The sequence below is a fragment of the Excalfactoria chinensis genome, chromosome 7 (genome assembly GCF_039878825.1).
Source record: "Excalfactoria chinensis isolate bCotChi1 chromosome 7, bCotChi1.hap2, whole genome shotgun sequence".
Lineage (NCBI taxonomy): Eukaryota > Metazoa > Chordata > Aves > Galliformes > Phasianidae > Excalfactoria > Excalfactoria chinensis.
Window position 1 is genome coordinate 22,283,976 of NC_092831.1, and position 16,871 is coordinate 22,300,846.

The 16,871-nt window shown below is 36.4% G+C and overlaps 1 protein-coding gene across 1 annotated transcript in view; it reads right to left on the reverse strand.

Moving 5' to 3' along the window:
• RAPH1 (Ras association (RalGDS/AF-6) and pleckstrin homology domains 1) overlaps nt 1–16,871 on the reverse strand; it is a 93,098-nt gene that overhangs the window by 40,276 nt on the left and 35,951 nt on the right. The window contains 2 exon segments of the mRNA XM_072341500.1: nt 15,036–15,553; nt 16,519–16,624. Of these exon segments, the coding sequence (XP_072197601.1) occupies nt 15,036–15,553; nt 16,519–16,624 (624 nt within the window).

Below are 16,871 nucleotides of genomic sequence, written 5' to 3' on the forward strand. Positions count from 1 at the left end.
AAAACACGCTGCTCAACAAGACCAAGTACAAAGCCCTGCACCTGGGTCAGTACAGTCCCAAACACAAATAAAAACTCAGCAGTGAGGAGGATTTGGAGGTTTTTGAAATGAAAAACAGTATTGTTTTCTGGAGAACCTGTGGCTGCCTCTTCCCTGGAAGTGTTCAAAGCCACATGGGATGCAGCTTTTTGTTAGCCTGATCTAGTGGAATGCATCTCTGCTCATAGCAAGATAGTTGGAATTAGTTGACCTTTAAGGTCCCTTCCAACAGGTCCCTTCTATGATTCTATGAATTATATCACTTTACTAAAGAAACCTCTCTACAGCAGGTCAGCTGGGAACCACTAAAGGTATCCACACCAGAACGATATGCTTGATAGTCAGTAGAGGGCTCAGCTGCACTAAGACAATCCTGAATTACCAAGAAATATTATTCTTAGAGTGTCAGGAAACTCATCATAAGCACCTGACTCAAAGGGCTTTGAAGTCCAATAAGACAAGTCAAAGACTTAAAAATCCAAAAAATTTACTTTGTGAGTATTGGTAGAATCACTGAGGCAAAGTAGTTTGTAGTCATGAAATCTGATGGACTTGATATTTTGCTTTTTCTTCTTAAACCTGAAGTTCCCTGTGGTAACCAATACACATTCAGTATTAAAATAACCAAGAGGGAAGATATGAAAACATATGGAGGTGGAAGAAAAATTATGGTTTATGTTGCAACAAAGCAAGATCTGCTAGTTTGATGGCTGTGTGCTTTGTTACTGACGCTGGGGGTACAGAAGTGTGTGTGTTGATGGAGTGGGGAAAGCTAACGGGCTAAAGGGAAAGTAGCATAGACTTAAGGTTTAGGAGTGAGACAGTCACAAAAGAAGAAAACTATGTGGTTTTGTCTGCTGTCTAAATTCCTCTAGAAGAAATCCAAAAACTGCTGTCAAAATGCACCCTGAACATTCTGGGAAGAATTCTTTAGATATCTAAGGAAGTAATAATTCCATAATAACAAACTTTTTTTGGAAAATACAGACTATTCAAGCTAATCAAACATTCACTCTATTGTTTTGAAGTTGTAAAATCTCCCTTGGCATATTCAGGGTTACCCAAGATTTTTTTTCTCCATGTCATCTTTTAGAAAAATAACACAAGAAGTGTTAAGTAGGCAAATAGCATCAGACATACCTGACACCTCAGATATCAAACAAAGTTTTCTCACCTATGTGAAGGTGCATACACTTCATTTCAGCATGTTTTTTGTGTACTTTTCATCTGGGAGATTTTTGGCTTGCTTTGCCTCTCCTACTCTAGTCTCAAAGGGAAACACATATGAAAATTACAATTTTTAAATTGAACTGGAAGAAATGATTGGCAATTTGTGGCCTTTTAGTACACTGCTGACCTGTGAGGAAAACATAATTATGATTAAGTGTATGGGAAATTGGTACTCACAGCCTGAACCTCTGCTTAGTCAGCTGAGGCAAGTGTAGGGTCAGCTGTGGGAGCACAGGTGAGAGTAATTTAGCTGTGCTCCCGGAAGGGGTGGAGCTCGACTCCACCTCCTCTAGACCTCAATTAAGGGCTGACCACCACTAAGGCAGCATCTCTTGGAGACTGTTTCCTGGTGAAGACTGTGTCAGTATTTCCCAGCAAAGGCATCCATATTGGTGAGTTTTTCCCTATAAGTAACCTTTTGAATATCTTGTATATTTTAAATAATAACCTTTTGAATATCATCTTTGTATCATTCCACCTTACATTAGGCTTTGTCCACACCTAGCTCGTTATACTAGTGTGTTATTATAACTTTCTCAGCCTACATTATATCTAAATAGATTTTTGAAAAAATAAATTATTTCTACTTCCTGCCACAGTTTTTATCTTCATAAAGTGAGCAAACTTTCTTATAGGATACCAGTGCATTTTAACAGCACAGAATACTCTCACCTATTTTCCTCCACTGCAGCTCTTTTTTATTTTCTTAGAGTATTGAGTGGGAATAGGAACAAATTTATTAATGTGCAAAAACAATAAAATGCTCTTCGAAAACACCTTGGGCAAACAGGAAAATAATATCAGTAAATATAATAGTTCCTGAAAAGGGCAGGGGTGGCAGGAGTATAGCATACTGCAAAAAGCTACTTTCTACATAGAAATAGTCACATGCAGGTGGAAAGAAGAAGCATCACCTTGGTCAGCAAATGAGAAGGCTTTCCTGCAATGTTTCTCAGAAGGAGGGAGGTTTCCCTGTCCAAATAGGAGTGCTTGTTCAGAAAGAAAGAGAAAGAACATAGGTCAAAAGTAGTCAATAATTTTATAGCGTATTGATTGCAGAAGATAAGCAGAGTTTAAGGGTGGAAAAAAAACCAACAACACACCTACATCTTCTGTTCATTTCCCTCCCATAAAAATGTGAACATTCCCAAATAATACAAAGCTAATACTAGAATAAAAGCAGTCATGGTCACAGAACAGAATTAAGAGCTTTGCTTACCTGCTACTGGTTTCTTTTCTGCAAGAAACAACTTATTACAGAACATTTAGAACAAAAACATCTACTTCAAAAATCCTGCACAGTTCTGTGAAGCTGAATGTTCAGCCTCTGCTGTACAAAGTTACTAAAAGCTTGTCACATGGAAGCAAGGAACTGGTTTCATGCCTTCTACACTGACCATTACTTTTTCAGTTATGGAAAAAGATGTCACCATAAATAATCTAAACTTTACTTACAACTAAGCTTTTTGCCCACTTTTTTTTCTTTTTGTAAAAACTTATGCAAGTTTCACAGAAAATACACTTTAACCTGTACAAAAAGAGGAAATAAAACAAGCAGCAACCTGTAAGGAAGGTTTCTTAAAACCTAAAAATTGAAGAATCATCTCCAAAAACAATTACAGAAGAACAGTGAAATCATCAGCTTGGTCTACAGAACATCAGCCACAAGTCTGCTGAGGAAATCAGACTAATACTGTTGTGTTAAACAAGAATATTGAATGTATCTCATGTACCATCCATCACTATATTGCAAATTTCATTCCTTGTGGCTGTGTCTGTCTCAGCTGTTACTACCAAGTTGATTAATTTTACTGCTTACAGAGAGACAAGTTCAAGCAATTCTGTCAAAGAGTTTCTGGATAGACTTCTAATCACAGATCACAATGTCTGACAAGTTGCTTCACTACTTCTTAGTGAATTGTGCAGTAGGATAAAAAGAACATTACAATGCACATTCACAACCTCTTTCCTAGGATGTAGTATAAGGAATCTCTAAAGCAAATACCATTTCCTGGAAATTATTTCTCCAATAGACAAGCTTTTGGGAGATAATTTAACCTCTGTCCTATCACTGCTCCTTTTGGCTGTTCTCATCTTATATTTATGTACAGTACCATATTTATCCAGTAATAAGTTTTTATTCTATTCTAACACTGCTTGCCAGACTTGCAACAAAATATGAAAACATAACCACAGTAAAATTACTTGGAAGTTAAGAATAATGGTACTTCATAAGAACAAGCACTGCCAACAAAATGTGCAGTTACTGTGTGATGACAAAACACCTATGTGAATCTGAGCTGGAGAGACATGTCTAGAAAGAGTTATGCAAAGGCAACTTTTGACCATGGTTCCTTAATACTACGTAACACATTTCTATGGTACTCCAGATAACCAAAAGTTAGAATGATAAAATGCAGTAAAGCAACAGGAAAGGCTGAGTTCTGAGGTATTACATAGCTTAGCTAAACAACAACGAGCATATAACTTCAAACGTTTGATCTACATAAACCCAAAGAAAAAGAAATCACTTCATACAGTAAGTGGGCAGGGGTCATAAGTTTTTGTTTTGTTTTTTTAGTTATTATTTTTTGTTTTTATTTTTTCATTTTGGAGCAAGGTGCTATTCCTCTACAGCTGCAATGGTAAAATATTTTGTCTATTTTAGAAGATAGACCAGATCAAACATCAAGCTTTGAGGGGAACTGATACTGCCTTTAAATACAGGCTTCCCAGGATTACTCCATTGTTCAGAGGTAGATAAATAGTCTGTTACATTGCCTTAAGATACCATGACTGCACTGAGAGCCACAATGAGGACCTAGATGGCTCATCCCTCCTCCCTAACTCTAGAGATCAAATTTAAAACAAAAGTTCTGACAAAACAAATGCCTAATTTCTATATATAATCTACTTTTCTGTCTGATGTACTTCCCCTGGCAAAGAAATAACACCAATAAAATCTAGGAAAACCAAAACTTTAATTAATACTTGTCAGACATTTTTGGTCACCCACTGTGAAACCCATTTGCTGTCCTTCCACCCACTCCCATCACAATCACATCTCGTGCCCTGGCAACAAAGTTGTCTCTTTCCCAGTGCAGTTTAACAATAACTCATATCAAGTTAAACCAGCTGGTGGCGCTCTTGTGCCACTAATTTGGATTTAATTAATGACAGCTAAGAAACACAATAGAACTTCATTAAAAAGCCTACCTCTGTCACTAAGAACTAAACTTAAATAAGGAAAATGCAGTGAGCAGTGTCCGATAAAAAGCTCTACGCTTACAAAGTTTTCTTAAAAAGGTAGCTCCTACAGTTATTAACTACATCAGTATGTTGAAGTCTTTAGACAACCTGCAGACACAGCTAGAATAGACTATTTTGAAAAGAGAACTCAAGAATTGTGTATACACACACGTGTGTGTATATACATATATACATATGTTTTTAACTTCATCCCAAAAGGAGTACAGAGAGGGGGAGTGAGAACCAAAATTTTTCTTGGCAAATTCTTTGATTATGTTTTCATGGGGAACATGTAAGAACACACATTACAAAATGATTAACATGTAATTTAAAAGATTTCATTTTCTGCCTTCTTTGCAATGGTCTGCTAGGAGCAATTAAGCTTCAAAAGAAAAGAAAAAAAAAATTTAAGTGTATTAAGCATATTTCAGTTAGGCTTCCCTAATTATTAGCTAGAAAACAGGTTACAATCAACTTCAGATTGAGAAAGTCTAACTGTAATAACATTCTTATTGTGCTGTCATGATACCAGTGGATTCAATTGAAGTTATTAATGCGATTTTTTATATTACAGGCAAACTGATACAACTGTCGACAAATAGAAACTACACATAGATGTGATAGTAACTTACAGGAGTCATTTCTGTTTCCTCTTCTGAAGAGTTAATGGGATGCTTGGACTGATTAATGGAATGTCCCATAGAAACAGAGTTTAAAAAGCAGGAAAATGAGGAAAAAATGCAAAAGGGAAAGAGGGGAAAAGGAAGGGGAAGAAAAGAAAGCCTTTATTCTTAGTCAGAAGAGGGAATAAAAAAGTGATGACAATTAATAAAAGTAAACCAAACTACATTTAGAAATTGCAGCATCCCTTATCCCAATTTTTATACATGATCAATGACTTAAGTCAATGACTGAAAGATGAGATTCAGGTTTTCTCCTCCTATTGGAAGGAAAAAGAGATTGGATGCAAGCATGTTCTTGAACCATAGCAAGAGTGGAAACCATCATTACCTTCAGATAAAACACTGAAGTAAAACATTTGTAGACAAACGCAAACTAACCAAGGTAGTCAGCCCACAAGGAGAATGATAAGTAACAGTTGTGAGTTAAATTCTTCAAATAAAACAACAACAAAAAGCCAGCCTGATACTTCATATAGCTTTATATACTTTGTTTCCACTTCTTCATACTAGAATGTAACATAAATATGCTTTAGTAACAGTTAGTAAACATAATAAGAAACAAATGGATACAGGTTTACCTCTTCTTCAGCTGAACATACTATTCTAAATCCAAGCACCCTCATACTGTAATTTATTTTTAAAAGAAATGAAGAGGAAGTATTTTTCTATTTCCCTAAAGTTGTCCTTCCTAAGAGTAGAAGGCTGAAGGGAAGGACATTTGTGTCTTAGGACACAAAATGTTCAATTATGATAGCAATACATGAGATTACTAACAGATTGAAAATTGAACATTACACTCCTAAAATAATCACAGTACCTATTGATTTCCAGTTAGTGCCTATAGATCCGCCAGCTGATATCCAGTGCTTGCCCCTTTCCATCAAAGGTACAGAGATATTTATTTCAGGCGTGTTAATTTTACTTAGTTACAGTTAGGGTTAGATAGACAAAGAAATGAAGGAGGGAGGTACATTTTATTCTTATCATAATGTCAGAAAAGGAATACAGATGCTTAGAATCATAGAATCATTAAGGCTGGAAAAGATCACCAAAATCATCTAGTTTTGGCATCACTTAGAAACCAATGCTGCACCATTAGAGAGCAGAACTGTCTGACATTTCCATATATAAGACATATTTTCAGATGTCAAGCTATAACCAAGACAGAAATTTTCCGTGATGGTTTACTATAAGAGGATAGTTGCTATTAATTCCTTCAAAGCAGAATTATTCATTGTATGTCTGACCATGAAATGGATTATTGTCAGTGACATTCTCAAAGACTGTGACTCTGCTGGTCCATGGGAACTTAACTACATTTTTCTGAGCAGGGGCCTTCAGAATTAGAATAGTAGTCTACAAAGCCTCACTGAAGCCTAGCCCATCACAATTAAAAACCTCAAGGCTGCGTTATTTCATGTGGCACTGCCCAGTCTTTCAATTGGGCAGCTAGCCACGAACAAAGGATTGGCCAAGCTTGAGAATGCTTGGGCTGTGGTTGGGAGAGTACTAAATATTGCAGAGTCTTCTTACAATTGCAATGCCTGGCTGCTGCAGAGCATATTGAAGCCAGACACTGGAAGTGACAATCCTGAGCTATTACTCTGTGCTCCCAAGTGGCCAACGCTCCTGGAACTTGTGCAACTCCATCTCACAACAAGCAATTGGAATTTTGGACTTTCCTAACTCCAAGTGTTTAGCAGTTTTTTGTTTTTGTTTTTCTCTCTCCCCTCTGAACTGTATCAGGAGTGAAGTAAAAAATAACTTACAGCAAGTATTGCTTAACTATTATGGATCCTTATAACTTTATGTCAGCTCTGGCTATTATAGCCTAATCCTACTGAAATTTGCTGCAATTGCGGAAACAAGTCTGCGGACATGCCATATTAAGAAACTGTTGAACCATGTGCAGGAGAAGCATTATTTGTTCATCTACATGCCTCTCAAAAGAGAGAGCAGACATTGTGGAGGCTTCTTGTTGAACACAAGCTCCCTGTGAAACAGGAGGACAGACAGAAACGATTGGAAATGCTGGTAAACAGTTCAATTTCAGTTTCACTATCAGTGAAGAACTTTAAGGCAGAACTGCTTCAAGAGTCAATTCTAACCTTTCTAAACCATAGGTTCATGCACCTCTCATTTGGTCAACAGTGATTTTTACCACATCATCCAAGAGATCAGGGAACAACTTATGCAGAAGGATTATTTTTCAGGAAGACCAAGAGCTCATACAAATCACTAGGCAGCTGCACAAACACTAGTGCCAACACAAGGTGGGGCAACACTATCTAGCTCAGCAACAGCACAAACCTAAATGCATACAAACTGAACATGAAATCCCTAGTAAAGTATGTCTGCAGGAAAGAGGTTTTAAGCAGTGGAATTTTCTCAAAAGAAAAAAGCACAGGAGGAAAAAAAAATAAAATAGGGTGAAATGTAGCTTCATGGAAAACAGTTGTCTGTCCTGTCCTTAAACAGAACACTGAAAGGAAGGGTAAAAACCCAGAAACTTTACTACAGTTGACTGATGTAGGACTGCTTTAATTACAGAAAGAATTACGAAGACATCATCCCACAGATTATCCTACTTACAACAAAGAAAACAAGACAAAGCAGTTAAGAAACGTAATGAATGTGTAGCTTGAACTGTTTTGTTCAAACCTGTTTTTTTGTTTTAGGTTATGCAGTAATTGTTTCAAGCAACATTTGCTTATCTTCCATGTTTGCTGGCTACTAAACTGTAACTCAGTTCTAAAAAAACTTATTAGACATCAGTTCATTACAAATTCCATCACTAGAAGACAATGGGTATGCATAGCTGGGGAGCTAAAAAAAAGTCACAGTTTGCTCTTTCAATTAGGAGGGCATAGGCCATATAAAAACAAAAAACCAAACAAATATGAAAACAATTAAGTGATTAAAAAAAAGCACTAATATGGATGGTCTGAAACCTATAAGAACTTTTAAGAACATGAGATTAAGTAAAATTTTCAAGATAGAGAAACATAATCAGGGCTGTAAGTCTGGTTTTCTAGAAATAAAACTTGTGTATTTCTATTCACAGACAGTCGTCATTATACCATTACAGACTAAACACCAACCAGCATGCACAGTACTGACCCAGCTGAATGGTCAGTTCTCTGCTGTTTCATCAGAACACAAAGTCTCATTTTGTGTGTTCAAACGACCTTGCTAATATGACAAAACCTAACTTTTATCATACATTACACAGTATATGCAATGGAAGTAAACTACATAAATTCCTTTCTCCTCTCAGATTTTAATGCCCCACAGTTCGCTGCTGTGTTCTCAATTTTGTAATCTGTTCCAAATTTGAATTTTGGCAATCTAAATTAAGGACATCTGTTGCTTATTTCCTACAGATGTGATATTTCTGTTCCCTAATCTAATTATAAGATTAAAAAAATAAAATAAAAAGAAAAATAATAATAATAAAAATGAAAGTTGTAAAAGCTCTACTAAATCACAGCTTGTAGATTCCAGCGAAGGTATGGCTCTACAACAGAAGTACAACTCCTACCAGTGATTTTGACAAAATTTGGTAACATCGTAGTGCAAGCATTAGCATTTCTGAACCCAGGTCTATCGGCTTCTTCTGAGACGTATGTTGTCTACATATACATTGTCACTGATCTACAGGGTTTTATTTTCCTCTTGTAGATTACTCTATTAACAGTTCTAGCATCTAATCAAGTATTTTCTTAGCTTGTCTGTACTAGCATTCTAATTTTGTCTTAGTAAACTCTACCACAAAAACAAGGATCTCTCTAAAATGTTGTGGAATCTAAATGAAATCAGTAAAAATTATTAAAAAAAGAAGTTTCTTAGGCAGTGCCTGATCTAAAATGTCTTTCACAACTGATGGAAGTCAGTGATGGCAATTTCTCTAGGCAATGTGTGTGAAGATGTAAAAGAAAAAGCTAGAAGGATAAAGAAGACCACTGGACTGCAGATAAGAAGAGCATCTACTTTTAGCATTATTAATCAAAACAGCACATGTGCACCCTCATCCCCAGAACTGTAAGCATTCTGAAGAGGGTAGCTGCTCAGCTAGTAACTGGAAAGTGCAGGCTGATGAAGCTTGAAATATGCACATTCATCTTAAAAAGTCACAAGAGCTGCACGTTAGAAACATTATCAAGTTTCTGATATCTCAGAAAGACACGATGGAAGAAATAATGAGAATATTAAAGGCAAATTTTTACCAATAAAGCACTACTTTTCTGGATACAAACAAGGGGCTACCACAAAAGCTTCTGTGCAAATCAACAGGCAGCAGAGGCAGCAGATCTGGTAGTCCACAGAAGACTCGAACACCACAGAACAGTATGGAGAACAACGTTTCGGCATAAACAACACCTTTTGTTTTCAGTGTCACTGTTTTAACTGGGACAGAGTTATTTTTTTTCCACAAAGGCTCATACGGTGCTGTTTTTTAGACTATTAATGGTGTTGATAACATGCTGTTTTTACCTCTCCAATTTTCACCCCCCACCCCTTTCCACCTAGTGAGAATGGGCAGATGAGTGGTCAAGAGCTGGCTGGCTGGATTAAACCACGATGGTAACAAATTACCTCATAACTGAAAATTCTGCCAGCCAGCTGCATCAAAGAAGACAAGTATTATACTGTCCCTTTTCCTGTTCCTCCTAGGGAGGAAATTTTTAAGCTTAATCATCAGTGTCTGGTAAAACTGACTAGAAATCCCAAAAGATAAATATATTCTTCCTCCTTTTACACTAACCAGTTTCCTGCTACAATTTCATGAGTCTCCTCCTATGTGGAAAAAGTTGCACGGCAAATTCTAGATTCGCAGCCATGAAATTAGCCTGATATACTGATCACAGAATCAAGACCTATCAATACAAGGCCAATGCTTATGTCCTTATTTTCCCTTTCACTTATTTTGACATAACCCATCTTTTTTAAAACATACAATTCCATATGTATCTAATAATTTAAACTTGGAGAATGTCCCTTGAAGATTCTAAAAGTTCTTACCCATAAATAAATCAATATTCTATTCCATAATTTTCTTTGCAGATTACATAAGCATAATGTGGAAAAAAATAGGTGCTAGTTTTGGAGACATGGGAAGAATATATTACTAACCTTTGGCTTCTAGCTCATTTTCTACAAAGAATATCGTATCATGCATAAACTTCAAAATGTTAATTAAGCATATTTGATTACCAGAACACAAACACTGCTTACATTTCACAGACTGATATATTTAACTCAGAAGATATTTTGAAAGCCTCCTCTGAAAACTGGCAAGTGAAGAGTTATTTTACCTTTATTTCAAGAACATCTGAAAACTAGACTGCTCATGCTTCTTAGGACAACAGAATTGAAAGGCAAAGAAATGCTTCAGGATGACCAATACACAATTTTCCTCTATTGTTAACTTCACATTTTGTGACTAGTAATTTTAAAAAGAAAAAAAGGAAGAGAAAGGTGGTCTACCTGTGTTTCAAGTTATGCCTTTCCATTAACTATTTTCAACACAACTAGAAATTTATCTTCATACGCAAGTCAGGATATCACAGTTATGCAAACTGGGTTACAAACATAAATAATTCCACCTTGTCGGGAAGGAGGTGGTGAGGGATGCTGTACTATGCCAGACCAGATGCCAGACTTCAAATTTATCTGTGATATCTTCATTGAACATAGGCAGGACAACAACAATGACTGATCATGAACAGGCCTTTTTATCATCAGGCATCTTGCTGGCTATGCAAGCATGATCAACACAGCTCTCTATTCTCTCCCCACTACTTCTTCTTTCTCCGTTTGCTCCAGCACAGACCACTGCAATAAGAGAATTTCTGGTAGCAAGGGTACAGAAGTAATGGAGAAACAATATCAGAAGGTGAAGGGGACAAGTTACTCATCTAGCCATCACTTCTTCCCTTGTTCTTGCTACTACATCACTCATTCAGCTCTACATTCACGTAAGCTATCTGATAAGCAGAAATTAACATTTGAAGTGGATGCCACTCATTACAGATTTACAAACATGGAAGACAAAAAGCAACCTATCAACTTAAAGAATACAGTTTGAGCATGGATTTGGAAATAATTTTGTGAAAAGCAAATTTCAACTGAGTAAAGAACTGCAGTAAAACTGAGTAAACTGCAGGGGACAGAACACTGAGGAGGTGGAAGCATCATTTCTCACTCTCACTACTCACTTAGAGTAGAGCAAAGATAAGAACACAAGTGCAGACAGACAACACTTTGTGCCACCAAGGAAAGATCTTGAGAGTAATGACTTCAAAGATTTCTGCTGTAATGTTCACAGTGTCCAAATAGATAGTGTTAAGAACCATTAAGAAAGAGAGAAAATATATAATGATGGCAACAAATAAAACCGTGATTTTAGACAATCCAGGGAATTTCAGTCAACCAGAAAGTGGCACATACAAATTCAGGACATTTAGAAGAACAAGGATGGTCCTGGCGAACAGGAAGAATGAGAACCACTATTTGTCATGATGCTCATGCATTTTCCGTACCATGAAGCCCATACAGGGCAGACTGCTAGGACAAGGAAGAACACAAGCACCTTTCCTACTGCTCAGGCAAGAAGATTTGAAGAATCCCATTATCACTAAGAGATGTATACTCTCTAGCTCTTGGCTATGCACTCCCCCCTCCTACGTACCAGTACACATCAGCAATCTTCCCTCATTCCCTATCATTTTTGGTGGCTATGGAACTGCAGATCTTTACATAATATCTATCACTAGCATTGGTCAGAAAGGGTACCAGACTACACATAACTTCAGTGTACCTCTGCATGGCCATCTTCTTATAGCATTTCCCTACATTTCCAGGTCAAGAGGCTCAAACACACTGCAGAATTATTTTCTAAGACAGAATGCTCAAGACAGTAGCCACAAAGCTTAATGTTCCTTTTCAGGCAAGCATTTCCTCCTGCCAGAAGTCTTCTATTATACTTTATGTTATTCCCTTCCTCTAGTGATTCCTATAAAACTAAGTTGTGGAAGAAAGGACTTTTTTTTTTTTTTTTTTTTTTTTTTAAATTTATTTATCTATTTTTAAGTCCTTACACTGCCTGGAGTGGACAGTGTGGATCAGTCAAAAGGGCAGAGCTGCCAAGTCACTGACCTCTTTGATAAGAACTATGGCAGCAAAGAAAAATCGTAAAGGTCAGTTCAAGTACAGAAAGGCCACAGGGAAGACAGGCCAAATGAAAAGAGCAAACTTAAAGCATTAGGTGGGAATAACAAATCAAAAATGCTTCTGCTAAAGTCATGAATTAATGCTTCTCCCAGTTTCTCCATAATAAAAATAATAAAAAGACACATGGTTTTGGTGTTTTGCAAGTTTTCTTTTCCTGCATATTGGCACCAGGTCTTCTCCCAAAGCTACTCCCTCAGGTTGAGTGATGTTCTTCATTAGAAACAGTACAACCAAATCAACTGTGTGGGTGAGAGGACAGAATTCAGTCCTATAAGGAAGAATGATTTGATCCACAACCTAGACGTGAAGATTAATAGAGCCCTAAGCAATACTTTTCAGCCACTAAATGAACAAATCCTTGTTGATGCCCAGCGATTCTACCAACAAATCCTTGTGTTTCTGGCCCACTTTATAACATTCTTTTGATTGAAAAATCACCACTACTGAATCTGCCAAAACTCTGAACAAATCTCATTTACCTGTAACACTATCAGTGAGAAAAGAAAAACAGCCTCATATTAAAAGTCCCATCAAGTAAGAGATTTAATAATGAATCGTTTAATATTAATTCTGTAAACTTGGTAGAAAATATCTCAGGGATGAATACTTTCCTCAGGATACTGAAATTAAGATGACCGGACAGCTCAGACAGTGTGGAACAAAGCAACACTGTTGATCACTGGAAAGGTTTTTGCTCTCCAGAACAGTATGTGGCTCTCAAATTAACACCACTTTCTGGTTAGCTCCTTTGAAGGAGTCATCTTAGCAACTTATCTGGACAAAGAAACAATAGCCACATTCTTCTGAGAAGCAATCACTGAATTTACAAAAACAGCTCTCAAATGGCTAAATAGCTCTGTGAGGAGGGAGGAAGGAGTTGAGCCTTGAAGTCAATGACTGAGGGCTCAGAAAGCAACTGAAAAAGTAACTGCAACACTTGCAGCAATATGGATTAGCTTTCTGTGAAGACAAAGCAACTTCTGGAACTGTGTCTATTGATTCAACAATACCCAGTCACACAAGTGGAGCAGGTGGTTTGTTGATTCATCCCATGCAAAGAACTAAAAACTGGGAGAATGGAAGAATAATCTTAGTGATGCCTCAGCATATAACTTCTTAAATAAAGGAGGTTGATATCTAATCTATGTAGATTAGATATTATCTGAGACTGATACCTGCAAAATCAACTACCAAGAACAGCTTATATTTTTAATAAGTGAATCAAGTCAAGATTTCTTATACCAGGCAACTTACAAAAGAGAGGAACTCAAGGAATAAAAAAAGTCATTGTAACTTGAGGAGTGATAACAGCGTATTATTGTACAACATTAATGATTAAAAGAGATTTCTGCATGACTGCCAGGGATCCAAAAGAAAAGTAAGTCTTATCACACAAACAAAATGACTGACAAATGAAAACCAATACAATCAGACTGTCACTGGCTGGGCTCTACTGCTTAAATCTTAAAAGGTTTGCATTTTAACTTTCAAAAGAGAAGAGGACACCTTTCTATCTATCTCCATTTTGTTACACTCAACACAAATCCACAAATAATAGAAAAGACTGATAATCAGCTTTTTCTGTAAGAAGTTGTAACACATTTCTCACCATTTCAAATGAAAATTTCAAGTCTGACCTTGATGAGTTATCATGAAGCTGGTAAGTCTGCATCACTCACTCTTTACATCAGATGAACTTTTTTTGTAGATGTATAATGACATGGTTTAAGGACAATTCATGCAAATTAGTGTTTATTATTGATTTGAACAAACTTAGCCTGTTCCTCTTTTCTTTTTGGTATAGAGAAAACTGAAAGTGAACTCATGTTTTTGGTTCTCCTTAAATTCTTAAATTCACAGGAACATTTTCCCCACTTCCTCATGTAACACACCAGCACTTTCAACATTTCTCAAACGCACTGTGTTTTTACTGAAATAATAATAATAATAATAATAATAATAATAATAACAATTAAAAATATATATATGCTGTATGATTAACCAATGCTGAGGAACAAAAATCTCAGATTTTGTATTGCTCTACCATGACAATTGGCTTTCCATGCTGGGCATTGTTTGGAAGAGTTCTCCTTGCCATACATTTAAGAGGAATATTAAGAAGTGGTGAACTGCTGTCATGGCTCCAGACAGACATTCACAGTATGTGACACACATGCAGTAATCTGAGCATACAGTAACATGAATGTAGTAAAGTCATTCAACTTTTCATTCCCTTTTTCAGTGCTGTACACTTCTTTTACCTCAAAAACAGCATATAAGATTTACATTGAAGAAAGACATTAAATATAAAACATTAAAACACGAGTAGATATAGAAGAGGAAAAGATGTGGAAAGTTCATAAAAAACAAGAACAACACTTTTTACATTAAGATTCCCTGCAGATAGACAAAGCAAAAAAAATAGCCATAGTGTGTAGCCCATGCAAAAGCAATCTTGATCTGTAATCAGCTTTGTTAAATGGAGCATATTTAGCAAGGAGTATCAGCCTTAGAGAAAAGTGGGGGGGGGGGGGGGGAAGGAAGAAAAAAAAAAGCTTGAAGAAAAAAACAGCAAAAGGATTATTAAATTAATGACATTACCTCAGTGATTGGTTGTCCTTGTGATGACAACTCTAGCTCTTGAGGTCTTGTCACCTTATCGATATCCAAAGAGTCCATGCTTGAAGCTGCAGAAGTTATGCTGGAACGGGAGGAGTTACTGATTGATCGCACCTCAGCATCACTCACTGTGCCAGCAGATGCTGTCCTTCTGTGCTGGGCATTAACTACTGGTTTGGCATCTTCTGCTAAAGACTGCTGGGCTGCCTCATCCATGCTCAAGGAAGCTTTCTCTAATTGTGCAGTGATGTCATCCAAAGAAACGTTGGTATGTGATGGTTTAGTAACCTTACCAGATGAAGAGGACAGTCCTTTCATACTACCATGCTTAGTAGAAGGACGGCTAGTAGGTGGTTTCTGAACTTTGGGATCTGTGGCAAGGCGTTTCACCGCAGTATTATTTGCTGAATGAGACCCAATGCTGCTGAGCTCCTGCTCTATGGAGCAGAGATCAGCCATGAGGGCATCTAGATCCACAGTCTCCCCCTGATTCAGAGCTTCTGCAATAAAGAAGAGTTTTTAGTATGAGCAGGTTTGCTATATTTCTCTATGCAACTCTTCATTTTGTGTTATTGAATTTAATAGCTGAAATATTGGGCCAAAGAAGCAGTATTTTCCCTCCCCCTCTATATTGTAAAACCTGTCCTCACTGATAAACATTTGCACTAGTACTCTTGACTGGTCTAAGAGGAAAAATATATACATACATATATATGTATATGTATGTTTATATATATAAATATATATAGGTTAAATATGTATATGTATGTGTATATATATATATATATATAGGTTAAATACATTTTCTGATAGGAGAAACCTGTGAATTTTTTGTTACATCTGAAAGGTTGAAATTGCTCTCCTGTGAACAGATATGACTAAAAATGTATATCATGTAAAAATGTATATCATGCTTCAGCTTTTCACTGAAATGTGTTTTGCTAGGCAAATGTGAATTACTTTAAAAACAAACAAACAAAACAACCCGCAACACTAAAAAATACTATACACACACTCAAACCTTTAAATTACAGGCTTCCTGTATTACAACTAGGGAAAGTTATTTTAAGACAAAGTAAAATTTTTGTTTGACATGAAAGCATTCTGCAGCTATGCGCATGCATTCTGTCCCATAAAGCAAGATGCTTTTTCTTCTTGTTTAACAAATGCATATTAATTCCTTTTTTCACAAGACCAGATCCCAGAACAAGTTTTCTTTATAAATTCTAGACTACTATTCCTAGATACTAGGTGCTATAAAAGACAAGGTTGGACAGTATTCAAAATTCTCTGCCATCAGAAAACAAGGCTGTTATCAAACATTCTCACTTCTAGCTACAGTGTATTTTAACATTATCTGAAAACGTTTCATAATGTTCTCATTTATGGTTGAAACAGAGTTTTTGATTTTTCTTTTCCTAAGGTAAATAGAAAACAGAAATAGAAGGTAAATAATTCAACAAACCATTCAAATTGTACATGGAGAAACGATATGAGAAGTTGGCAAGGTTGGTTTCTTGATGGAGAGGTGATCTCTTCACTGGTGCCACAGGCTTGTCTGAATCCAAACTCTGAAAAAGACGAGAAAAGAAGAAGAATGTAAATTGACAAAGAAATCCTCAAGAAAATAAACTACCAATTTTTCAAAAATGCCCCTGGCATATCAAAAAAAGTATTTTAGTTAAAATCCTGGAGAAAAAAAAAAAAAAAAAAAAAAAAAAAAAAAAAAGACAACATGTCACTATATCACAAAGACTTTGTTGCAGAAAAGATATTAATCTCTTTTTCGTTACAGAAATGAAAGGATGGAAACAAATT